The sequence below is a fragment of the Hemibagrus wyckioides genome, linkage group LG16 (assembly GCF_019097595.1).
Source record: "Hemibagrus wyckioides isolate EC202008001 linkage group LG16, SWU_Hwy_1.0, whole genome shotgun sequence".
Taxonomy (NCBI): domain Eukaryota; kingdom Metazoa; phylum Chordata; class Actinopteri; order Siluriformes; family Bagridae; genus Hemibagrus; species Hemibagrus wyckioides.
The window spans coordinates 6,062,830-6,090,313 of record NC_080725.1 but is presented as its reverse complement, the minus strand read 5'-3'; the positions used below and the strand labels follow the sequence as shown (position 1 = coordinate 6,090,313).

Sequence of the window (27,484 nt, the reverse complement as noted above, 5' to 3'; positions counted from 1 at the left end):
GGATCTTTGGCACACTGAGTCTCTCAGTCATCATGCCATATGCATGAAAATGTTTGCTACTTCTTTTTGATCACATGTACCAGGTGTCGATATGCTTAAGGCATAATCCAGAGATAGTAGGGGGAGCACTCATTTCTGCAAACCCACAGTCATATGTACAGCAGGCTTGCAACAAGTAATGTTTTACAGCAGCAACATCAGCTGCGGTTTTTGTATTTTCTCGTTCATGCCAATATACAGTTCTCAACTAATTTAATCACATCATATCATGATGCATCTTGTATGCCTGCATGCTTTCAGGTTTGTCTCACGACTTGTTTTTTTGCTTTTGTGTAAAAGCTGATCACTTCCTGATGCAGGCTTTGTTTTTAAGGTATGAAGTAAGTAAGTATGAAAAATGTTGTCTAGACGTGCTACTGCTTCACAAATAAAAATGACCTGGATGACTACACAGACATTTATAGCTGTGTTTTGTCTAAGAAAAATCTTGCCTGCGTATATTGTCTGCCAATGCCATTCGGAAAATCCCCAAATCAGTTTTATCAACCTCCATTAATCCTCTTTTCTATCTAGAGCTTGATCTGAGCCTCATCTGCCAAACACTGGACTTGGTTTGTACTGAAGGGCTTGACATATTGCTTGTGTGGCCTAGTTTTGTCCCAGCTGTGTCCTCACTTCTTTACTAAACCTATCCACATTTGTCACATTTTTTCTGTTCTGTTCAAACTCTTTAACTGTATAGGAGCTACTTCCAAACAATTTGAATACTTGAGTATTCCTTTCTTTATTTAATTTTTGGTCTCTTTACTTTAGCTTCCTATTTCCTATATAAGTACACTACGTATCATGTGGGAAATGATTCTTTCTCCACCCTGTAATATGTGCAATATGTTCATACAAATGCTAGTAACTTCTGGGAAGACTGCCATGTAACCTTAATCATGCGAATACATTTTTTTTTTTTCATTCAACTCAACTAAATTATTGTTTAAAAATCAGCTGTGGACTGATGGAACAGAAATCGCAGAGTTATGATGTTGGGAGACTGAAGTCAGAGGAGTCCAAACAACAAAATCTGCTCATGCTGCTCATGCTGAATTTTGCCCACTTCTACATGCATACATTCAAAGAGAACCACAATTGGCTAGTGCTTCTGTGATTAACAGGGGAGAGAGAGAATGCCATCCCTCCCACCCAAAGAGCACTTCCAGTTTTGCTTTCTAGTCTCGTGTGCATGGAAGGCTTGTGGGCACGGATGGCATATTTGCCATGGCTATATATAATGTTTGTGTGTGTGTGTGTGTGTTTAATTTTAGCAACGGGTTTGCACTGGGGATAGGGATGGATATGAAATAAAAATTATGTTGAAGATATTTCTATATGTCACGAGGCAGAAGTGAATACAAGTGTGGGTAAAACAGCTATTATCTGCAAGAGTTTTTACAGACTCTGGCAGACAATTTCAAAATGTCAGGTAAAAGAGTAGTCAGCAAGCAAACAGGTGATGAGCAAACAATGTAGAATAGGCAAGACTAAAGCAAATAGCAGGGTATGGGAATGACTGGTGAGAAACACAGAGTGTATACTTCACAAAGGGTTGTGGTTAGGACGTCCTATAATACTGAGCTATGATTATGAGCAGGGGTGTGTGTGATCAGTAAGAAACTTGAATGTGACAGCTGGGTGTTGTAGTCCAAGGCAGCCATTTCCAGCGTTGACTTGACTCTACAATACACAATATACATCACAATATATAGATTTGCAGAATGCAATAAAACAATATTTTATTTAGCATTAAAGAATAGTCTTCAAAAATAAGTTGCAGGATGATTTTTAGTAGAAAACTTTAGTATATAGCATATATGTATATAACATATATAACATTAAGTATATAACTTAATTCATAGTGCTAATGATATTATTTTATCACTTCACCCAGCGCTGCTGGTGAAGGCAGCATATTGGCATATTTGTATAGAGTCATGTTAGTGACTGTGTATAATATTTTTAAAAAATCAATTCCCAGCTAGAAGAATACATTATTAATGCATTGTTAACGCTTGGATATAACAGACGCCAATAAAGAGCAGCCTTAAAAATCAATTAGAAACACCAAAGCTTACTGTATACACACATTTGTCAATTTTGCTTGACATATCATCTCCCAAATTGTTCTCAGCTTGCTAATAACTTCTCACACAGACGTAATCACATGTATTAGGGCCTTATAGCGGCACACACCATAGAACATTAAAGACTGATTAAAAAATCAATAGGTAGAGGGTTACTATCTGCTTCACATCTTCTCATCATGTCTGGGTTTTTTATTTCCCTTCCACTTTAATTTAATTGCCCTTAGCTATGATTATGACTGGCATCACATCCAAGGTTTGCCTACCTAATTCATGGTAAAGTGGTTAGTGAAGATGAAGATGACCACCAGTGCCTTGACTAATTACAGGCAAAAGCATTCATGTCACATTTTAATGGAAATGATGGAAATTTCTTTTTTATATTATTTGTCTTAATACTTGAGACATTGGAGAAGCCCAGCTCTTCTAGTATATCTTTGCTGTAATGGATTAAAAAAACTTTTAAATTATTCAAAACTTATTCAGGAATAATCCTGTTCTCAGAACTGCTTACTAAGTTTTGGGCATAGACCTTATGTTGTTGTTGTTGTTGATCTTTCGGCTGCTCCCTACATGTATGAGGGGTCGCCACAACTTGGCACAGTTTTTACACTGGATGCCCTTCCTGACACAACCCTCCCATTTTATCCGGGCTTGGGAACGGCACTGCGTCCAGTGGCTGGGGTTTGGGCAGTGGCAGGAAATCAAACCCGAGCCTTCCGCATGGTAGGCAAGAAACCTACCACTTAGCCACCAGCGCCCTGGGAGTAGACCTTATGTTATTACTGTTTATTTAGCTGATTTTGTTGTTTGGTTAAAAATTACTACCTGTGAGTGGTTTGAAACAAGGATGCATTGTAACTGTATTATTGCCATCTGAGCCAATAATTTGGCTTTACTAAATTATTATAGAAAATCTGAACAAGTAGAAAAAGAATCTTTTCATCAGCTATACTCAGTGAATAAATGAAACACATAGCTTGAGGTGAACTGTGCAATAATATATTATTTCTCCATTCTTTTTTGTCCTTATTGTTTTCTTTATTGGCTTTCCCTTATAAAGCTGCATTTGTATGACCCTCGATTCGGCTCAGAAGTGTAATGTAAATGTTGGGTCAAAGTTTGTGTCAAGTTACTGGCTGCAGAAAGAGCACTTTTTTTTATCTGTCCTGGCATCTACATCTATAGCATTTGATCATCAGTTATGAGTAGGTGACTTTCCATTTATGGCTATTTTCTTTTCGGTTTAGTGAATGAGATTAACTGTTTAATGTGTAGTAAAGAATGGAATAAGTCTGCTAGGTCCCCCTGCCTATATGCATGCCCCTCTCTCATCCACACTGAGTGAACTCTCCAGTTTACTAATTATACTTAAACTTGCTTGTTAACTATAAGCTTATTACTACTTTATAATTGTTGCTCAGTATGAAACACATTAATATACAAGGCTATATAATAAGATGTAAAAGCGCATTTGATAAGTCTGCTCCACTGCTGAGCTAAAGCGTTTCGGGAAACTGTTGGGAAGACTGTGCTGATAGAAAGGAAAGCTCACACAGCTAGGCTTCGTTTGTTTGGCTCATTTTCTCCATAGTAATATGCCAGCTGTAATTATGAAACCTGCAGCTATGAGGCTTGCAGCTACAGGTCACACAACGTGGATTTTAAATTAAATGCACATTACACAAAAAGTGACTGTGGCTTTGTATTTTAAGTGGGTTTCACTCTCATGAGTGACAAAAAATAGACTCAGAGTGTAAAACAAGGGCAGCGCACCATGCAAGCAAGAGACACTACACTAACACACCCAGTGTACACTAAAATGTTTTTTTTTTTTTTTAAAATAGAACTGAATAAGGTATGACACAGTGTATATAGTATGAACAGGTCTTTACACTTACCTTGAAACATATTTCCTTTCAGTGAACTAATGTCATGTGTTTTACTCATTTTCATTCAATGTGCTGTGGGTGAGCATGCATAAGTGCTATCACAAATGTAGTTTATTACTAAAAAAGTTTATCATTATTATTATTATTATTATTATTATTATTATTATTATTATGTTCATTTGCTGTTAGGAGACGTTTTAACATTTTCGCAGGGTTTTGTGATTTTCAGTGAGATTTCCTCCATGAGAATTCTTAAGATGGAGGATCTTTTTTGTCTTATCAGAAAGTCAGTCAATGTGATGCTTTATGGCTTTTAGCAAGGAACTCATGTTTAAGAAGATATTTTTTTTGCCTACAGAAAAATTAATATAGCCACAGCATCAAAATAAATGGTGTGGAACATTAAACAGTGCATAACAGCCAGCAAACCTGTATTCAATAGTTAGGCTAAAGATAGATGATGCAAGAGATTTCAGAAATTTCTTGCAATGCAGGCTACATTTTCATGCTTTATTGTTCATTCAGACATGACCCTAATGGTAATTGACAAGCAGTTAAAGTGCATTTGTCAGCCAACTTCAGTGAAATACTAAAACCTAATTAAAACTGCAGGCTAATGTATAAACGGTGTAATAGTTTTCTGATCACTCATAAAACTAGGTTTGAGTGTTATTCGTCATTTCCACTTTGTTTTCCGGAGATGGCTGAGAGCTGAAGTATGGATTGGATATGGGTAGGAGTATAGGAAATGGTGTCAAAGGTAGAGCTGAGGTGCAAAAGAACAAGAATAGAAAGGGCCCCAAAGAGAAGATCATTTACAACTCTGAGAAGAATAGTTTTAGTGCTGTGGAAGGAACAGAAACTTGATTGAAAGGGATTGTAGAGATTATTGGAAGATTGGAAGACAGATATAAGCATGCACATCCAAATTCTCTCTATTTGAACCCATATTTATCTATCTCTTCCTCAAAGACTAAGCACTAAACACTTAAGCTGAGCCAAGTTTGTGTGGGCAGATTGCTCTATAAATTCTCTGGTATCCATGGAGACCAATGGAATATACCAGACAATACAATTCAGCATTAAACATCATATGAAATTCAGCCAATGAGAGGCAACGAAAAACTTCACAGTTTGGTCTGTGTAGAGTCCTGTTGTGATAATCAAGCTGAGTTCTTGTTCTGTCTGTGATTTTCATTTGAGCGAATCAAATGCGTTGCAGATGTTTTAATTGTCTGCTGCTAATTTTTCAACATGAGTATAGACACATTTTGTAAGGCTGATTTTCTTTTCATATACTAGTATCAATCTTCAACAGTAAATGCTCTGTCAAGAAGATATGACATGCTCATGCTTTAAAATAATGATAATAAAAACAAACAAACAAAAAATCTGAAAATAGGCCTGTTGCACCTCATACATAATTGCCTGAACATGATTATTTTTCCCAGTGGCTAGATGTCACCTTTGCTCAATGCAATAAACTGTGTGTGTTATCCATTAGCCTGAGGCCACTGTTGTGTGAAAAAAAAAAGAATCAAACAGCTTAACTGTCATGTAATGTTCAATGAAATGGATATAAGAAGTCTACATCACTGTTGATGTAATAATAAAATCATAAAAAATATCATGGAAATATATATACTGGGATAAAATAAAATAAGGATAAAATAGTTTCATAATTTAAAAATTTAATTTAATAATTTATTTTTATTTCTAGTTATTTAGTTATTTATTTTTTCCCCCTCTTCTTTCTCTGTTTATCTTCTTTTGTAAAGCTTTGAGACAATGTCCATTGTAAAAGGCGCTATACAAATAAATTGACTTGAACTGAATTGAAATTTGAAATATATATATATATATATATATATACAGTGAGGGAATTTTGTACGTTTGCCCACTGACAAAGAAATGATCAGTCTGTAATTTTAATGGTAGGTGTATTTGAACAGTGAGAGGCAGAATAACAACAAAAAAATCCAGAAAAACACATTACAGAAAAGTTCTACATTGATTTGCATTTTAATGAGTGAAATAAGTATTTGATCCCCTATCAGTCAGAAAGATTTCTGGCTCCCGGTTGTCTTTTATACAGGTAAGGAGCTGAGATTACAGTAGGAGCACTCTCGGGGAGAGTCACCTGTCCACAGAAGGAAGCAATCAATCAGATTCCAAACTCTCCATCATGGCCAAGACCAAAAAGCTGTCCATGGATGTCAGGGACAAGATTATAGACCTACACAAGGCTGGAATGAGCTACAAGACCATCACCAAGCAGCTTGGTGAGAAGGTGACAACAGTTTTTATTCCCAAATGGAAGAAACACAAACGGACTGTCAATCTTCCTCAGTCTGGGGCTCCGTGCAAGATCTCACCTCATGGAGTTTCAATGATCATGAGAACGGCGAGGAATCAGCCCAGAATTACACTGGAGGATTTTGTCAATGATCTCAAGGTAGCTGGGACCATAGTCACCAAGAAAACAATTGGTAACACACTACACCGTGAAAGACTGAAATCCAGTAGCGCCCGCAAGGTCCCCCTGCTAAAGAAAGCACATGTACAGGCTCATCTGAAGTTTGCCAGTGAACATCTGAATGATTCAGAGGAGAACTGGTGAAAGTGTTGTGGTCAAATGAGACCAAAATCCAGCTCTTTAGCATCAACTCAACTCGCCGTGTTTGGAGGAGGAGGAATGCTGCCTATGACTCCAAGAAGACCATCCCCACCGTCAAACATGGAGGTGGAAACATTATGCTTTGGGGGTGTTTTTCTGCTAAGGGGACAGGACAACCGCATTGCATCAAAGGGACGATGGACGGAGCCATGTACCGTCAAATCTTGAGTGAGAACCTCCTTCCCTCAGCCAGGGCATTGAAAATGGGTCGTGGATGCAAAGAGGAGTGGGCCCAAATTCCTTGAGATGTGAGATGTGTGCAAACCTGGTGGCCAGCTACAAGAAATGTCTGATGTCTGTGATTGCCAACAAGGGTTTGCCACCAAGTACTAAGTCATGTTTTGCAAAGGGGTCAGATACTTATTTCACTCAATAAAATGCAAATCAATGCATAACTTTTTTGAAATGTGTTTTTCTGGATTTTTTTTGTTGTTATTCTGTCTCTCACTGTTCAGATAAACCTACCATTAAACTGACAGACTGATCATTTCTTTGTCAGTGGGCAAACGTACAAAATCAGCAGGGGATCAAATAATTTTTCCCTCACTGTATATATATATATATATATATATATATATATATATATATATATATATATATATATATATATATATATATATATACCCCATGAAGGCCTGTGCTTTTTTAACATAGACATATGGGCATTTGATCTTTATTTTAACAGTAATATAACTAAACAAATAAAACTAGTTTTTTAAATGCAATTTAAATGCAAAAAAATTTGAAGTGAGAGGTATCACCATGGTGAGATCCAAAGAGCTCTCTGAGGCCTTCTGAAAAAAGATTATTGATGCTTATGAGTCTGGTAAGGGACATAAAAAGATCTCAAAAGTATTTGTAATCAGCCATTCCACTGTCCAAAAAATCATTTACAAGTAGAGAACATTTAAAACAACTGATAACATGGCCAGGTCAGGCCGTCCATGCAAATTCACCCCAAGTGCAGACCGCAAGATGCTCAAAGACGTCTCCAAAAACCCTAAAATATCATCACAGGACCAACAGCAAGCTTTTGCTACAGTTTATGCCAAAGTGCATAAATCTATAATCAGAAAGAGACTACACAACTTTAATTATTATGGGAGGTGTGCAAGAAGGAAACCTTTGCTGTCTAAAAAACATGAGGGCAAGACTGAAGTTTCCCAAAGAACACAGAGACAAAGGTCAAGGCTTATGGAATAATGTGCTTCAGACAGATGAGTCTAAAATTGAATTTTTTGGACACCATAACAGGGCATGTTTGGTGTAAACCAAATACAGCATTTCAGCAAATAAACCTCATACCAACTATGAAACATGGAGGTGGAAGTGTTATGATTTGGAGATGCTTTGCTGCAGCAGGACCTGGCCAGCTCACCATCATAGAATCCATTATGAATTGTATCAGAAGGTGCTTGAGGAACATGTAAGGCCATCTGTCAAACAATTGTACCTGAAGCGGAACTAAACCTTGCAACATGAAACAAACCAGTAAATCCAGTAAGGACTAGCTGAAAAGTAAAAAATGGAGAATTCTGGAATGGCCAAGTCAAAGCCCAGATCTAGATCCTGTGGGAAGATTTGAAACGGACTGTATATGCAATAACCCCCCAAAAATCACACAGCTGAAAGAATTCTGCATTGAGGAGCGGGGGAAACTTTCTTCCAGTCCATGTAAGAAACTGGTAGAAGGCTACAAGAAAGATCTCATTGAGGTTATTTCAGCCAATGGGGGAAACACTAGCTATTAGCGCATAGGGTGTCCTAACTTTTTCCTTAAGTGAAATAATCATATTTGTTGATTTCTTTTGTTTAATAAGTGAAAACAAAGTAATATTTTGTTGACATGCAATTACATCACTTTCATCTACAGGTACAAATTAAAATAAGATCTGAAATTGACACATTGACATTTCTTAATAAAGAACTGAATAATTAATGGGGTATATATATATATATATAGCGCTGGAAAAAAATAAGAGACCACTGTCCAATCTCCAGATTTGAACCCTGTTGAAAACCTCTGGAATGTCATCAAGAGGAAGATGGATGGTCACAAACCATCAAGCAAAGCTGAGCTGTTTGCTTTTTTTGCAAAAAGAGTGGTGTAAAGTTCCCCAACAGCAACAGCAATGTGAAAAACTGGTGGAGAGCATGGAGTCAAAACGCATGCAAATCAGGGTTATTCCGCCAAATACTGATTTCTTAATGTCATTTAGCCAAAGCATTAACACAATTTGTTTACAAATTATTTGCATTTTGTTTTATTTGAGTTATTAAAGCTCTGCAAATACTGCGTGATCTTGGGTTATTTTGATGTGTTGTCATTTCCTTTAAATATACACTCGAAATAACAATAGTTATATTTTGAATTTAGGAGAAATATTGATTGAGAAACTGATTATTTTGCAGTGGTCTCTTATTTTTCTCCAAACATGCCTTTGCTGATTGTGGCCAAAGAGTTCTATTTTAACTTCATCAGTCCACAGCACTTGTTTCCGAAACACATCAGGCTTCTGTAGATGTTCTGTTGCATACTTCTGACGTTGGATTTTATGATGGGGACGCAGGTAAGGTTTTCTTCTGCTGACTCTTCCATGAAGGTCTTGTCTGTGCAAGCATTGCTGCACAGTGGAACGGTGCACCACCACTCCTGAGTCTGCTAAATCTTCCTGCAGGTTTTTTGCAGTCAAATGGGGGTTTTGATTTGTCTTTCTGACCAGCATACGAGCAGTTCTCTCCGAGAGTTTTCTTGGTCTTCCAGATCTCATCTTGACCTCCACAGTTCCCCTGAACTGCCATCTCTTAATTACATTTCTCACTGTGGAAACTGCAAGCTGACAACGCTTTGCTATCTTCTTGTAGCCTTCTCCTGCATTGTGGGCATCAATAACTTTCATTTTCAGAGTCTTACACAGCTGCTTAGAGGAACCCATGGTTGTTGAGTGTCCGCAAGTGTGTGCACAAGGTTTGAAGAGTCAAAGTATTTGTAAAGCTTTGAAACTGGCATTTACTAATGACAGCTGTTGCCATGCATCAGATCTAATGAGCTGATTAAGGTCTGAAACCTTGTAAAAAGAATCTGAGACTCTGGCACTCTGGAGTGCCCAAACTTTTGCACAGTGCCATAATAATGTTTTTATTTTTTATTTTTGTTCAATTTATGGCATAAGAAGTAATTTATTTATGGCATAAGAAGTATTTATCTTATTTTATTTAAGAGTGGTAGAACTTGACCTCAACCTCATATATCTTTGGGATGAACTGGAATGCAGACTGCACCCCAGGCCTCCTCTTCTGATATCAGTGCCTGATCTCACTCTTGAGGCTGAATGGTCAGATCCACACAGCCATGCTCGAAAATCAAGTAGAAAGTCTTCACAGGAGAGGGGGGGGTGTATTATAACAGCAAAGGGGCTTGGGATTTTCAACAAGCACATATGATTGTGATGGTCATATGTCCACAAACCTTTGAGCATATAGTGTATATTACAGGCAACATTATAAACATCATCAATTCAGTATCACACACATTATATCTAGCCCTGGAACTATAAATAGTCATTATTATCATATTTTGTTAAAGCCACATTTCCTTACATCTGACATGGACCCTATATATGGGGCAAAACACCTTAACATTTATGAATGTGTTTCAGAAATATTTTATAGATATTTTCAGTTCTTTATCATTGTGATTTTTGCTTATTCTAGTAACGCTGTGAAACTTGCTGCATGCATTTATCAGTGGACTAAAATATATTTTGGTCTCAAATTCCTGTTGTTGTATATGGAACATTATTCTGTAGTTATTCCATTTCTGGAATACAGCTTTTGTGCTAATGATGTGTGTAAGATTTATTGTGTAACTAACATGATTTTTATATTCGTGTCATGAAAAGAGTTGTTTTCTCAGTTTTGCCTCTTCCTTCTGTTTACTTAGCAGGAGCCTCATTCTGCCCAGAGGCACCTGTCTTTCTCAGGTTGTCTTAACAGCAACTCTCTCACAGTTTGCATAGAAACATGCGCACACACATATCACACAAGTAACTTTCCCATAGACCATCTTTCTGTTTATAGCTTTAGGCTGCATTTTGGGTTTCATTCCTTTTCTTGGGAAAAGGGAATCTGTAATATTCCTCACTGCTTTTTCTCTTCATTTTATATTCAGTTATGCAGAATTATAAGCTTACCTACGGTATTGTGGTGATACGGACAGTGCAGTTTTTATATTTGGATATTTCTAGAGCAGGAATACAGTTTGATAATTTGTAATATTGGAATTACTCACGTACTTAAGTTGTAGGCAGATTTAACATCTACTTATTTTTTTCCGATAATTCATAAAATTCTAAATTGCAAAGTAATTTGCAAATTACTTATTAAAGATCAATGTATCATTTAATCAGTTTGCGTCTATCTATGTATAGGATAAGTTCAAGTAGGCTGATGTTTTATCACCTTTTGTTTTAAACCCACCCATTTTTCAAGGGATCCAAAATATTGGAAGTGTACTAACGACCAGACATGTCAGCAGAGGAAAGCGTGGAAGTGTGTGTGTTTGTTTGTTTAGTGACATCTGTCAGTTAATAAAAAAAGCACCCCAGAAAAAGAAAAAGAAAACAGCAAAGTGAGACACGCTTCCTAAAGCCTGCCTCCTGTGTCCTCATTTCTCACCACATCTACCAAGTGTTTTTCAACCCAGGATTGAAGAAGATAGGCCGTTATGGAGTCCTTGCCCCATGCTGACCTCATCCAGACCCTTACCAGCATATAACTAAGCCAGTATAAAGCCCTGCTTGAGCTGCATACTGAGTTACAAGGTTAAGAGGCTCTCCTCAAGGAGCAGACTGAAGATCGACCGGTGCTTGGCTCAAGCAATTGAATGTAATAGATGGTCTACCAACCCTTATTGTCCTACCCTTTCTTTTCTGTTATTAAATATATATTATATTGAGTGACGCAGGACACTTATGCAAAGAAATGCAGGAAGATCTTTTCCACGTGGTCATCATGGTCCTATGTTTGGACTTTTAGGTCAGGATCAAACACTGATTATTCACCTCATTTGTGGCAGGTGGTGCCTCATTTGTGGCATTGCGCCTGCCATTATTTAAGGTCCCCTTTTTAAAAGAACTGAGAAAAATTTGTAAGACCATGAAGGCCATTATCACTGTTTTTTCTGTTTAGATTTTACTTATTTAACATATTCTGTCAAGTATCAGCAATAACCTAGGCTTTAGAATTAGAACAGATGTTTCTATGACAAAGAAGTATAGAAATTGTGAAATGTATGCAATTTTAGGCAATAACATTTATTATACTAATTACAATAAATGGTTTCATGAATGCATTCCTTTTTAATCGCATTTTATGGGATACCAGCTGCTATGATGAGAAACAGGATTAGCCCAAACAGGATGATGAATTTTTGTTCCTGTTTGAAAGCTGCTAATCAGATATCTACACTACAAGCACAGAGATATGAAGGTGAGAGCTGGAGAAGTTGCCTGCTGGAGTTTACTGCAAAAGAAAAATAGTTCAAGATTTATAATATAAGATGTCATTTACCCGTAATTAAAAAAAACCCATTTTATTCATTATTTTCATCTATTGCTATGTAATAAATGCATTTCATGGCAATGTTATTAATATCAGAACATTGCCTTAACTGATTAAATAAAAAAAATCGGTGTGATGACTGCTCCAGCTGCTGTTGAACATCTACTTGAAATGCATGAGCACAAATGTACAGATGTTATGTACAGGTTAGGAAAGCAATTTCATTTTATATCTTATATTTTCTAATCCCACCAAAATTAATTTCAGGTTATGTCATTGCCAGCACAACAAATGACCTGATACTGAATCAGCAACTGTTACACACTTCATAGCACAAAGTTCGTATTTAAACCCTTTTCAATACATATTTTTTTTAAAAAGAATACCTTAGTTCATCTCTGTGAGATGTCTCCACATGCTGTATTTTAGCAGTTGCTAAGTTTTGAACATATATTCTGGGTAGGGCAAAAATGTTGAGCAGTACTATAGACCTATTTCTGGCCTTTTGCTCACCTGATTATGTGCAGCTCCCTTTTATTCAACACTAGAATTGACTAAGGTATATTGGCAGATCTACATGACTCATATGTCCCAAGAAAACAAATGTCCTTTCCACTCTGTTTGGATTATTTGTCACCATCCCTTTTGGGGTTGTTCAGAGCCCAGGACATATTTCAACAACTCATAGATTCTGCCCACACACTGCCTACACTGCTGCTTATTTGCACTACATTATTATTTATAGTAATGACTGACAGCAGCACAGTCAACACCTACTGTGGGTAGCATCTAGACAAAGAAACCTCTGAAATTAAGGGGAAAGTGATAGGGTCATCAGATCTCTTGTAGTTAGTCAGGGCTGATGGGAACCCCAAAACTAGGACTGACAGAATGTGTATAAATCAAGGTCCTTGAAGACAAAGTTTGCCAAGGTTAGATTGAAAGAAATCGACTAGACTGCAGAGAGCCCTGAACTCAATCCAATGAACAACCTGATGAACTTGAAAACCATTTGCACCCCAGGCCTCCTCCTTCTGAGAAAGCCTTCTCAGAAGAGTGGAGGTTATTATTCTAGAAAAGAGGAGAGTAAATCTGAAATGGGATGCAAATCTGAAATCTGTATGCAAGACTTCACCTGGTCCACACATCGTCTTTGACTGGTTTCCCAAGATGTCACTCCAGATAAGACAAGACCTCCAGTGAATCAGCTCAACCTGCAAAATGCTTAACTATAACCACGTGTGTGTGTGTGTTAGTTTTTTTTCTGTGTAGTAAAATAATTTAATAGTTTAAGCCTTGTCTGTCTTTAAAGATGAGTGCCTTGTGCTCTATGCTTACAAGTTAATGTCTTAAACTGTCTTTTTACCATGCTCATAAACAGTGTTTTCACTACACTTAGGATATTATTCTCGGTGGCCAACAGAAGTAAGACCTATTTTAGAAGTCCCTATAAATTATTTTACTCTACCCCTTTCAGCTAGACCTACAGTCTTCCTTACATGATGTACAATGTTTGATTTTCATATTATAAAATTTGCCCTTTTAAATTCCTTATTCCAAGTATATCCTACCAAATTTCATTTTTATCCATCTAATGACAGCACAGTGTATTAGTTTAAACAAGCAGCCTGTGCGTTGTGTCCAGGCAGGAGAGCATGACACTGATTTTCCTTTCTTACTGCCATGTTATAGTTACACTTTTAATGAGATGAGATGAGATGAGATTTAACCTTTATTAATCCCCCCCCCCCTTGTAGGGGAAATACAATTTGACATAGCAGCACCAGTAAAAGGAGAAAAAATATGAAAATGAAGAATGTATACCAACCAGCCATAACATTATGACCACCTGCCTAATATTGGGTTGGTCCTCCTTTTGCTGACAAAACAGCCCTGACCCATCATGCACTGTGTATTCTGACACCTTTCTATCAGAACCAGCATTAACTTCTTCAGCAATTCGAGCAACAGTAGCTCGTCTGTTGGATCGGATCAATCTTCTCTCCACACATGCATCAATGAGCCTTGACCACCCATGACCCTGTCGCCAGTTCACCACTGTTCCTTCTTTGGACCACTTTTGATAGATACTGACCACTGCAGACCGGGAACAGCCCACAAGAGCTGCAGTTTTGGAGATGCTCTGATCCAGTGGTCTAGCCGTCTGTTTATATATGTGTGTGCTATATACATGTAAAATATCTTTGGTTTTTATATCAATATCTGAGGGAATGACAGTTATTTGTTGTGTGTGTGTGTGTGTGTGTCAGTGGAGGCTTTATCATTGTTGCTGTAGCATTACAGAATGTTACTTTGTTTCTGTGAATTTGTGGCATGTGTTTGAGTCTCACTGCAATATTAACATTCATTAAATATTTACATTGAGTTTTAATGACTTTGAAGCAGCTCCACGACTGTGGGTAATTTGAGCAATTGTCAACAGCCACATTCACCATCACCTCGCTGTACAGTCTTGCCTACAACTTCTTAATATGTGTTTTATTTCAGTAGACACATCAAATACTGTGAAAATCAAAATGTTCAACAATTTCCATGCTGCCAACATGAGAAAAGTGAAATGCTATTGTAATATTGGCAGTGCCTACAACAGAAATCAATATATTATTTTACCATGTCATTATAGGAGATAATTCATTATGCCAACTGAGTGAAATCACTTCCTTCCCCTCTGTATGTGGAATTAAGTTTGGTTAAGAATTCTTTGCAAGTTCTTTGCATGACTTAAAGTAAATTGCAAGTGTTATTTCTGGGACCATTATGAGTTCTGACCAACTAAAGATCATTTATTTATCTCTATCAATGCTTGTTCTATTCAAAATGCTTTTTTTTGTATTGATAGTTTATATTATTGTTTCCCTTTTAAAATGGCAAAATGACAATAGGCTTTCACGTATGCAAATATATTAGTCAGTTCTTTAATCTCTTCTTCCTCTTGTTTGTTCCTCTGCTTATCTCCATTTGCAGGGGGCATATTTGAAACTCGGGAGAATGAGCCAGTGAGCGTGGATGAGTTAGCCTTCAAATTTGCTGTGACCAGTATCAACCGCAACAGAACACTAATGTCAAACACCACTCTGACCTACGACATCCAAAGAGTGAACTTTTTCGACAGTTTTGAAGCCTCCCGAAGAGGTCAGAATACAAATCGTGCTGTATCACTATGAGTATATTAATTTTACTTTCATTGAACATTTGTTCTTGTCTAAACGTGCCTGTTTACTGTGTTTTATTTTGGACTAATCCCTGGTTCTCTTCTCTTGTTTTATCTCTTTTTACATTGCATATTCGTTTTTTTGTTACCCCTTTATATCCATCCGCTTTCAGCATGTGATCAGTTAGCTCTAGGTGTTGCTGCAGTGTTTGGTCCTGCTCACAGTTCTTCAGTCAGTGCGGTCCAGTCCATCTGTAATGCCCTGGAAGTCCCTCACATCCAGACACATTGGAAACATCCCTCTGTGGACAACAAGGACTCCTTCTTTATAAATCTCTATCCAGAGCACAGCTCCATTAGCAGGGCCATTTTGGATGTTGTGACCTACTATAAGTGGAAAACTATAACAGTTGTCTATGAAGACAGCATAGGTGAGTCTGACAAGGCTTGTGATGGTCTGTATTCTGCTATTACACATTTTCCCAGGAGAACTTTGTGAGATTTTCCCTGAGCTTTACATTTTCATTGTGAGGAGGAGCTTTGATAGGGCACATAAATGTAGTGTCATAACAATAGTTTTGCTGAGAAATATAAAGCATATGACTTAATACAAAAACATTTGGCAAATAAAGTGAAAAACATATAGTATAATAAAAAGTAGGCAACTTTTACTAAACAAATCTGTTTTTTTTTTTTAACTAACATTTACAAAATGGGTGCTGATTTTGTCATTCATCTTTCCATTAAAAACACATTTGTTCACTCATGCATGTGTATTCTCCTAATGCACATAAATTCATCATTTCTAAAGAAAAGTTACAGAAGCTGATCAGTTATAAAACACTTTCGAGTGTTTTGATAGGACACATAAATGTAATGTAATAATATTTTGGTGGAGTAATAGCATTGAGCTTTCCTTTCCAAGCTAACTATTATTTCAAAAAAGTCTACTTGTCCTTGCTTACATGTTGAAGCTGGTGCAGCAATCAACTTTATTCTAGTGTTGACGTGTGGCTTACAATGTTGCATTGCTTAGCTGTGCTAAGTAACTATGGAGTGTATGCAGATCATAAACGCTTATAACAAAAGACATTTGAGTGCCCACAAAGTAAACATTCCATAAAACAGACATTGAGAAGGATCTGTAAAAGCTAAGAAAAATAGGTTGTAGTAGTTTTGAGATGTTGGTCTTAGGTAAACTGTAGATTAAGTATGCTTCCTCATTGTCACGTCCGGTCGCCCCCGCCCTGGGCAGGGCTCGAACCCGGAACTCCGTGGTGGTGCATGCGCCGGCACACCATGGAGACAGACCCATACGCAGGATTCCACACAGCACAGCTTTATTCACACAGACAGACAGACATGGGGAAGACAAACCTAATCACTAGACTAATATAACACTAACGAAACTAAAACAAACAAAACCTCTAACATAATCTCCGACATGACTTTAACCAGAACATTCAACAATAACCAACAAAGACAGGTACACAAGGATCCCTATTTAAATGGCTATACATTAAGGTTAATTGGGAACAGGTGACACAACAGGGTAAGGAGAACAATGGGAAAGGCGTGGCACAAAATACACACAAATAAGCAGGCTTCCAAGGTTCACCTGCCAGTGCCCTCTCCAGGCCTGGCAGAGAACTATCCAGCTGTTCCTGACACTCATGGCTAAGGAAGAAGTTTTGCCTGGAGAACCCTACTGCTGTTAGGGGTGAGGAACTTTAGCCACGGCAGTTGAGGGTTTAGCTCCTGTATAGTGCTTCAAAAAGTAGCTCTGTTGCTGATGTTAGCTCAGTGGTCACCAGTGAACTGCCACAACTTTGGTGATTTTGAACCTGTTATGTGATAGAATGTCTCATGTCATGGCAGGCTTCTCAAGACTAGCAATGATGTCTGCAGAATGAGGTAAGCACTAATCTAATACCTGAACACTTCCTTCTGCAGATTACTTCTGCATTTCCATGGCTGTGGGGCAGATGTACCACAAGATTTTAAATATTAGGCAATTAAAGCAGAGAGATCAGTGGCAAGAACTATAGTTATGTGATACCAAGGATGCTGTGGGATACATAAAGCTTCCAAGAGTCCAGTGAGTTGTCTTGGGTAAAGAACTGTACACAGACTGAGCAAGACTTGATAAACCTTGTCAAAGCTTCAAACTTTCTGAAATCGAAGATGGGGTGCTCTTCCAATGAGCAGAGTGAGCACTTGATTTTATCCATGTCTCTGGGAAAAGTAGAAGCTAGAGTATTGCATCAAAAATTCTTTGCATTCTCTAGGAGAACCATTGTATGTATTAAGTTGTTTGATGTTTGGTTGAAAGCAAATCTGTGGTGGAGATTTGGTGGAGCGTGAGCACCCAAAAGCTGACCTTGTGACATTGAGGGATAATCAGTGATTGTGCACCTTTGCCGGCATTTTTTTAACAATCCACAATCCAATACCCAAAGTCAAAGAGCAGGCCAGGGTCAATACACATATACCTCAGAATAGACAGTGGGAGGTCCAGAGAGGTAGGGTAAGTGAAAAAGCCAGCTAGAGATCAGAATACTATGAACATTAACAGATCCAGAGTGGTAATTTACACGTGGGGACAAAAAAACAAAGGTCATACACAGATCAAGCCATTATACCACAAACCAGAGCTTATAAAAAATTCAATTTGATTGAGAATAAATGTCAAGGCTTTGCTTTTTGAGGCTGCGTTCTTGTCTCTCATCAGTGACCAACCTCACTAATGCTTTTAATCTTGAATAGACACTGATGGAGTCCCACAACTGAAAAAAAAGACTGATATGGCAGGGTCTACTGATTTTCAATCATTTTCAGTCAGCTCAATTATTCTATTTGTTTGGAGATGATCTTTGGCCAAATGTCATTTAGTGTTGCATAAACAATTGATTTGCAGTTCCAACGGTGGCATTAATTAATCAATTGTGGTTTGAGGAGTGAACCCAAAGCTGTAGAAATGGGAAAACAATTTGTTCCAGGTTGCTTTGTGCTAGAAGACCAGACCCCAGGTTTCTTACCTGGATCGTAGGATTCACTGAAGAAGCAGTGAGGTGTGAAATGTCATTGCAGTAGCAAACAATAGTGGCAGGCTGGGAATATACTAACTGTGAGGCAGTTTCAAGCACTAACATAATTGTTCACTGTCTTTTCTGACCCCAACCCATCCTCCAGTGTATTTACATTTAAATTGTGCAAAATACGTAAAATAAAAAATTCAAATGACATCAAAAATTGTTGAATGCTTTTCTACCATCAGTTGTGTGAGGGGAAACTTATAGAGGGAAAATTGACAGCTGTCGGTGGGTAATATTTAGATATGAGGTTAAATAATAATTTGATGCACTTCCATTATCATTTGTTATATTATCATGTACTATGTTTGTCATAGGTGACAAGCAGCAATCATGAATAAAATCTGTAAGTTGTCAGAGTAACTGATTACTAGGAAACTGGAGTAATGGGCAGTGGACTAGCTTTAATAAATGCACATTAACTGATTAAATATAAAGGTCAAAATCACATGCTAAGAGGTCACTACAGAAACAAGACTAAATTTGACCTTTTTATATTTATTATGTAGTGTGAATTTCTAATATTCTAATAACCTTTGGATGGCTCCAATTGTATGGTCACGCTAGTGAACTCATTCAGTAAATTGATGTTCACACACCAAATGTTTGCATGCCCTCTGCAAAAGTGTTTTCCACAGCCTGACAGCCATTACATCTAATAAGCCCCAGAACACCATAACAACACAATATTTATGTCAATAATAAAATTCTGTACTGTTAAACCACATCCTCTCTGCCATAGAACGTCTGAATACAAAGCACAATTTTATGTTCGGAGGTTTAATTAATTGTACTCCATGTAGCTAGCTATGAAGCAACTTTATCCCATGTGTCCTGATATCTAATCTCAGGAGTTTTGTTCTATTATGGTTATTATGCCCATTCTTTTTAGAGGTTCTGGGGATTTTAGGTCATGGGTCTGAGCAATATAATAATATAAACTATATCATCTGGACGTTTAATAAATGTGACTGATGGTCTTTTTTGTCTGAATTGTCTAGTTCGTGTAAACTTTAGTTGACTAAACTAAAGCTTCAGATGATTATTTCCTCTAGTCTTTTCTGAATCTTATATATAAATTTAATGCATTCACTGTTATGATTCAAAAGAATACTAAGGTATTGCCTCATTAAAGACAGCATTGAACACAACTCTGTCAATCTACATGAGATTCCACCAATCATTATTCGAAGAGATAAAGCAGTTGTTTCAACTATGATTTGTATAGATGTTTACCCTCTTCACACACAAAACGTCCTCGAAGTAGTTAAAAATTTCCAAACTTGTTTCATGTCCCTCAAACATTCCCCACATTTATGCAATGGAAATTTTAGAGTAAAGAAAATTATAAGCATGCTGAATAAGGTAAATAGACGATTATGGTCTGAATTTTGGTGATACAGAGCAGCACTATCCTCACACCAGGGAAATCAAAAACATGCAAAGACTCCATCCCAAAATGAGTTTGGTTCCTTCAAACTTTCATGTCCTTTATTTGTTCCCTTTATGCTCACTTTTAACAGGCCTAATGCGCATGCAGGAGGTGATCAAAGCCCCATCCAGGAATGGTATGAAGGTGCGTATTCGCCAGCTGCCCACAGGGAGCAGTGACGCTCGTCCACTTCTCAAGGAGATGAAGAAGGAGCAGGAGTTCTTTGTCATCTTTGACTGCTCCTACCAAATGGCTTCTGAACTGCTTAAACAGGTGTCAGATGCTAAAGAAAAAAACACAAGTTTCTTTGACTCTTAAACTCTTAAACATCTTTGTATTGTGAAATGTTCCAGTCAGGCTAAAGGTATGTGGGTTTGTTATGCAAGCTTTTGTGAATTTATTTATCTGTTTCTTTTCTTTTTTTCAACTATTTTGTAAATCATCATTTTATTACACTTGCAATATGGTTATTTATTTAAAAAAATTAAGATTCTTGGGTTTTTTCTTTCATATAGCTAATGTCAATGGGGATGATGACTGAATACTACCATTTTTTCTTCACTACTTTGGTAAGTTTGCAAATTCTAATTTTACTGTATGGCGTGTAGTGAAATGCATTACTGCCTGAAAGAAATATAAATAAAAATAACAGAAATTTTTGAAAATGCACATGCAAATATTATGTATGCCTACAACTCCCAGTGTATGCTTTATATTCGATCCTCACACTATACAGCTTTGGAAAAAAAAAAATAAGAGCCCACTGCCCAATCTCCAGATTTGAACCCTATTGAAAACCTCTGGAATGTCATCAAGAGGAAGGTGGATGGTCACAAACCATCAAGCAAAGCTGAGCTGTTTGCTTTTTTGCAAAAAGAGTGGTATAAAGTTCCCCAACAGCAATGTTGCATGCAAAACGCATGCAAATCGGGGCTATTCCACCAAATACTGATTTCTAAATGTTATTTAGCCAAAGCATTAACACAATTTGTTTACAAATTATTTGCATTTTGTTTAATTTGAGTTATTAAAGCTCTGCAAATACTGCATGATCTTGATGTGTTGTCATTTCCTTTAAATATACACTCTAAATAACAATAGTTATATTTTGAATTTAGGAAAAATATTGTCAGCAGTTCACAAAAAATCCAGAGCTGTATATGTGTACCTCCCACTGTCTTGATCACACAGTTACTCTATATACTGTACTATAAGTATTATTTTCAGTATTATTTTCACTTAATAAATTCATCAATTTATTAGTAAATGTTGAGGTAGTAAAATTGTAGCCTGATACAATCTTTTCAGGAAATCAGGGTATTTAGTACAAAAGTCCTTCATCAGCAGTGCAATCAAGTTTTAACCTCCTACAGCCTCAGAAGCACTTTGCTTACACAGCTGATGAAGGGCCTTTGTCCAAAATGCCCTGGTTTTTGGGAAACTTTCTATACTTTGCTGTTTCCCTGTCTGCTATCTCTCTCTCACAGTTTTTCTCTGAGGAGTCACCAGCTTCTATCAGTCTAAAAAAACTTCTTGCCTACTTTTAAGGATCTCTTTGCACTTGACCTGGAGCCATACCGATACAGTGGTGTAAATATGACTGCTTTCCGCCTGCTAAACCTGGACAATCCCTATGTTGCATCTGTTGTTCAGAAATGGAGTGGGGATTGGCAGTTTGCCCCATACAGACCTGAAAGTAGCCTGATGAGTGGCATGATGACTGTAAGGATTCAACTATTCTACTTGTCACCCATCCATTAAAGCTCCATTTCATCCATGTGTGTTAGAGGTGTAACAAATGTTTTGAATAGAATTCATGCATTTGATCTCATCTTATTTATGAATAAGGTTTTTCATTCATTATATTTTTTCAAGATTATAGACCAGAATACAATGTACAAGTGAGAAAGCCAGCACTGTACACTAGCTAGAATTATTCAAGTTGGTTGAAGTTGTTTAAACCTGAAAACTAATGCCTCTGTATTCCAGACACATATTTTACAATTTGAAGGTGGCTTCAGCATAACACTTGCTCAGATGTAGAATTTGCACAGCCTGTCATACCCTAAATTGGTGTGACTGGATGCTAAGCTACGCAATCATTTTTAATCATATAAATATTAGACTTTTTTTTTTCTTTCTTTTTTTTACATATAATGTATATGAATACAGATTTACTTTTAAAGAATACTCCTATATACTGGATGTTATGACCCCCTTGAGTGCCCCAATTTTAGCCAGAATTGTAATTACCCTCTGTCCCCATGCCCTAGGCTCTCTCACATTTCAGTGACACATTAACAGGGACTACTACACCTCATAAAACTGTGCTGAACACCATTGCTGCAGCACTGAATTTGTGCTAAAAGCTATGCTGCCAACTGTACTTTAAGCCACTTAGAGGGCACACTGTCCTACTATATTTTGGAGGCAACAAATAGAAGCCATTCCTCTCTGCCCTGTCTTCCTGACAATTTAGTCATAGTCAGCTTTGAACCATGTCATTGCATATTCAGGTGTCATGCAACATTTTAGGAAAGATCTTAATTTGATCTCCGAGAATATTTTGGAATGTTTTTTTCCCCCTATACAGACGTCAGCCGCTCTCATGTACGATGCTGTGTTCATGGTTGCCGTTGCATCCCAGCGGGCCAGTCAGATGACAGTGAGCTCTCTGCAGTGCCACAGGCACAAACCGTGGCGGTATGGACCACGCTTCATGAACCTGTTTAAGGAGGTGGGTGCTCATAACAAACAACACAAAAGCGACACAAAAGAAAATACACCTTATTCAGTAATGTGAGTGAAGTCATATTCATCTTAGGGCTGTGACTGTGTGAAAAATTCACAGTATGGTGAAACTATATAACTGAAAATCACAACTGAATAACATAGCAATATCATCAGCAAATAAAATGCAGCTGACTAATTTCTCTCTTTTCTCACTTAATAAATACTTAGTTATAGACCACATGCAAGAATGCAAAATAAACAATTAACACTAAATAAAGATCACAGCTATGTTTACTGAAGAATTATTTTTGTTGTTTGGTGGAAAGTGAATAAATTACTATATAAAATTTGCATTAAATATGTGAAAAAAATATGTGAGACAATGTGAGCAACAATTTAGAAGAACAGTCACCAGCTTCCTTTGTAGTTTGTAGTGCTGGAAAACAAGATTTAATATCGCCCACTATTTTTCTCCAGTTTCTTTTATAACCTGCCTTTAAACCTTCCACCACTGGGCCTCTAAAACTGCATACTCTTACAAGGTACTTGCAGTGCTCTTAAACTACTGACAGGTACCTGAGCATAAAGAGAAGTCCATTTTGTGTGTTCATTTATTTATTTTAAATGTACTACCGTGCAAACACCCTGAACTCATCATCTATACCACTATAGATGTACAGTATTGGCATAACATAATTACAGGCTATAGGACATACCGTTACAGCCCTATTTCATTACATTGAATATAGATATATATTACATATTATTCAGCAAATATAACATAAGAGATTAAAATGACAAACCAATTCCATTTTGCATCTAAAAACCGGCGTTTTAGTTCTGAAATATCTGAAGTAATTTCTGACCTCCATGTCTGTTTATCTGATGTATTACACTTTTATTCGCTTCACCTGAAGGCTCCCAAAGATGCCAAAGATATTTTGCAGGCCAGAATATGGGAGCAGAAAAATGGACTTTGATAAATGTGTTGCTCCATACACTCTGAATGCAGTGTAAATCACTGGCCTTGTCCATTTTATAGCCTGTGCTTACTCTTTGCTCGAAGAATTCATCACACAAAAGATGACTATTAAATGAGTTCCTGGAGGTGCTTTAGGCTGTACTACTCCTTCAACACATTTCCAGTTAAATCTTCAAGACGGCTTACAGACATCAGCCTCAAAAATTCGATTTTGAGCATGCGGCTCCAGATCTTTGACTCGAATGAAAATGCAATGCAGCTGCATGCTTTTTTTGTCACTTGGCAGATTAGTGAAGCTTAGTATATAACTTATTAGTTATTACTGAATAACGGTTCCCAGTGTTTCTGTTGCACATTAAATAATTGTTCAGCTAAATGCTTAGTCACATATATTCCATCTTTTTAAGGGGTTCTTGATAACTTAAATAATTTCAGTAAATAATTAATGTAATATTATGTGAATACTGCGGAATATTTGCACACTAGCAGAATATCATGTAACCACGTAATCACAATTTGATATTTGTTCATATCATGCAGACTGAATGACTTCAGTAATAATGGACACAACAATTCTGTGAGTTCAGAGAGCACTACATATATGAATGGGAATCTCTCAGACCCTAAGGCTAATAACATTTCACAAGTGAGTATGAATTGGACAGAATAGAAGAACAGTATTTGTGACTAATTAGACTCTCCAATAGTGGATGTGAGAGGAAAATCAGAGAGTACAATTATTGCAATACAGCTGAGTGAAAGAGGAGAGAGAGAGAGAGAGAGAGAGAGAGAGAGAGAGAGAGAGAGAGAAATGGGCACACTCAGCTTGGCTGAGTCTCAAATGAGTCCAGATGCCATGTTTAAATGACCTATAAAAACTCAATTACATCATTGTTAAGTTATTTAACTTTTTTGCATTGTGATGTTTTTCCACAGTTTATCCACGGTGCTATAATACTAACTAATGTACTGGATCTGATTTAGGGCTTGAGGACTTAAGCATATGCTTACTGCTGTGCAGATTATACTGTGGAGCTTTGCTTTGCCCTTCAAGACCACATTTCATTGCTGAAGCTGATATAGCTTTCCTCACCAGGGCTCTTATTTCACAAGCCCTGTGAAATAAGTATCCTGGAAAGAGCAAGGTCATGAATCATATCCTCCTTAGCTCTTTTAGAAAAATCTCAGCTATATACTTGAGTCTATTTGAAGGCTTTATTTTATGTACTGTATGTGACAGAGATAAACTGTAATTGATTGTAGTATGTATTTACATAATTTTAAATTTGGTCCCCTGTTGATGGCAGCTATATATTCTGGCCAGCGTCACTTTTAGTTTCATGGTCCATTCACCCCAGTTGAATGACAGCATTTTTCTCTGTCTCATTACTGTTCATAGCAGGGGTGCTCAAAATGTAGCGCTTGAGGCTTAAGGCACTGCTGTGTGTAGTATTTTCTTTTGCCTAACCTGACTGGCTTAACAGCTAATTATCAAACCCTTCATGAGCTGAATCCGGTGTGTTGGATCTGAGAAAACACAGAGAGAGAGAGAGAGAGAGAGAGAGAGTGTTGCTGTCATCCTCATGGACAGGATTTGGACTTCTGAATGGTAATGAGATAAGGGAGTAGAAGTGTGATCATCACAGAGATGGCCAGAGAAAATGTGTAATGGCCTGGTTCTCTGACAGAACATGACTGGGTGTTATGACAGGTTAGAAACCTGCTTCTGTGAAGACTAGCACCGGTGTCTTTGGCTAGCAGAATGGTTAGCAGAAATCAAAAGAGTTAACTGTCTATATTAATGTATCACCGTTCATCCCCCTCTGTTCCTCTTTACAAGCAGTGATTCTGTTAATGCATCTTTCTTAAGGCAAAGGAACTGAAGCCTTAAAAGAGTATAATGTGCTTACCACAATAACAATATTTTCACTGGAATAAATATTAAGTATTTTATATCATTCTTGATCTGACTCAAGTATGGTACTCTTCCCAGTGGCTGCAGGTGAAACTAGTGTTTAACTTTTTTAAATAAAATGGCATTTAATTCAAAATGCGTTGAAAATATAAATGTCTCATATAGTACTTAATTACAGTGAGGCACAGTGCCTTGCATAAGTAATCAGCACCCACCCCTTGAATTTTTCCACATTTGGGTCTGCACTTGCACATTTGGATCCCTTATTGCAAATTCTTATTGACAAAGTTGCTAAAAATCTGTTTTAGATATTATGGGTAAACTATAATTATATCTTTCCACTTATCGTTAATTAAATTGAGGTCTGGGTTTTGTGCCAAGGCCAAAACGTTAAAGACTTTTTAGGCCGGAGATTTTTTTTTTTTTTTTTTTTTTTACATGTTTGCTGAGTCTCCAAAATGCCTTGTAGTCAAATTGCAAAAAGGATTTCTTATGGATTTTTTTTTAGTAATGGCTTTCAATTCCATAAAGCCAGCTTTGTGGAGTGCCTAGCCTGTAGCTGTGCCATTGTCGTGGACTTATTTTAATAGCTCCCTGGTCTTCATGCTGTATCTTTAGGTAAGTCGACTTTGGGCCCTTTTATGTTTATTTATATAGAGAGAGCAAGTTAAATGTAAATCATTTTATTTATTTTTCTTTGTAATAGAATCTCTTCTGAAAGTCTGGTTTTTGCTATACTCTGAAGACACTGTTTGCAGATCAAAAGATGAAGATGAGATGATAGGTCGATGAATTTTCAGCTTTTGTCTCCTTCTTTCAAGTGATCAAAAAGAGCATGTTTCTTGTTGCCCAAGTATTGCCTTTTAGATTCTTTGTTTAAACCATTATTAGCTCTAAATATCTATTCTTGATTTGAGCCCTGGATTTTGCCTGTGAAGACAGAATCCTTTATTAAAAAGGATAAACCAGTATGAAGATCAGATAGCTGTCTATGGGGGAAATGCAAACAAATTTGAAGCTGAGAAAAGAGAGAAATCAATCACAGCAATTGTACAAGCACTGGGCATGGTCAATGCAATTATTTGAAATGTCATGAAAAGGAAAGAAACCATTGGTGTACTTATAACTATGGAACAGATCAGCCAAAGAAAACTGTCAGAAACTTTGCAGTGTGTACCAAGAGAACCCAAATAACAGCAGACAATAAAATCTACAAGAACCTCCACATTGCAGTGAAGTGTAATACTTCCAAGGAGATAGAAGGCATGCTCACAGTAAGCACGTTTTATTTTGGTTTCGCTTTTCTGCCATCAAAGGTGCAATCCCAGAAGTATTACAGTGTTATAGGCTATTTTGTGTAGTAATAGGTTTTGTGATACCAGTTGTGTCCCTTTCAGTTCCATGGCATAGCACTATAAATTGTGGAAAAGTTCAGGGTGAGGTGTATATTTGTGCAAGGTACTGTATTACAATATCATACATGCACAAGGACCTGCTATAAATGTCTTGTACATTGAGTGGTTTCCATCATTTTATTTACATAGTTTTTAAGCAGGTATATCAGAATAACCAGTATTTGTTTATTGTCTAAAAATCCTAGTCTGGTTTGCACAGCTGACTGAGATGTAACTTAATAATTAACTGTGTCTCATCTAAGCGTTTGTTTCTTCTTCACTGTGGTGGACACTCCAGGCTCAATGGGATGGTCTGACAGGACGCATTGTCCTTAACAAGACTGATGGACTGAGGAGAGACTTTGACTTGGACCTCATCAGCCTTATGGAGGAAGGTACAACAAAGGTGAGGCAACTCAGTTAAAGCTCTGGAAAAAAAAAAAATTAAAGCCCCTGACAGCAGTATTTGGACTGATGGATCATTGATAGATTTGTCTAGAT

The 27,484-nt window shown here is 37.2% G+C and overlaps 1 protein-coding gene across 5 annotated transcripts in view; it reads left to right on the top strand.

Annotated features, from left to right (window-relative positions):
- grik1a (glutamate receptor, ionotropic, kainate 1a) overlaps positions 1-27,484 on the top strand; it is a 48,685-nt gene that overhangs the window by 6,125 nt on the left and 15,076 nt on the right. For all 5 annotated transcript variants that reach the window (XM_058411545.1, XM_058411541.1, XM_058411542.1 and 2 more), the window contains exons 2-8: positions 15,249-15,416; positions 15,609-15,866; positions 20,051-20,232; positions 20,475-20,528; positions 21,508-21,681; positions 22,553-22,696; positions 27,282-27,389. In XM_058411545.1, coding sequence (XP_058267528.1) covers positions 15,249-15,416; positions 15,609-15,866; positions 20,051-20,232; positions 20,475-20,528; positions 21,508-21,681; positions 22,553-22,696; positions 27,282-27,389 — 1,088 coding nt within the window. The remainder of the gene's footprint in view (positions 1-15,248; positions 15,417-15,608; positions 15,867-20,050; positions 20,233-20,474; positions 20,529-21,507; positions 21,682-22,552; positions 22,697-27,281; positions 27,390-27,484) is intronic.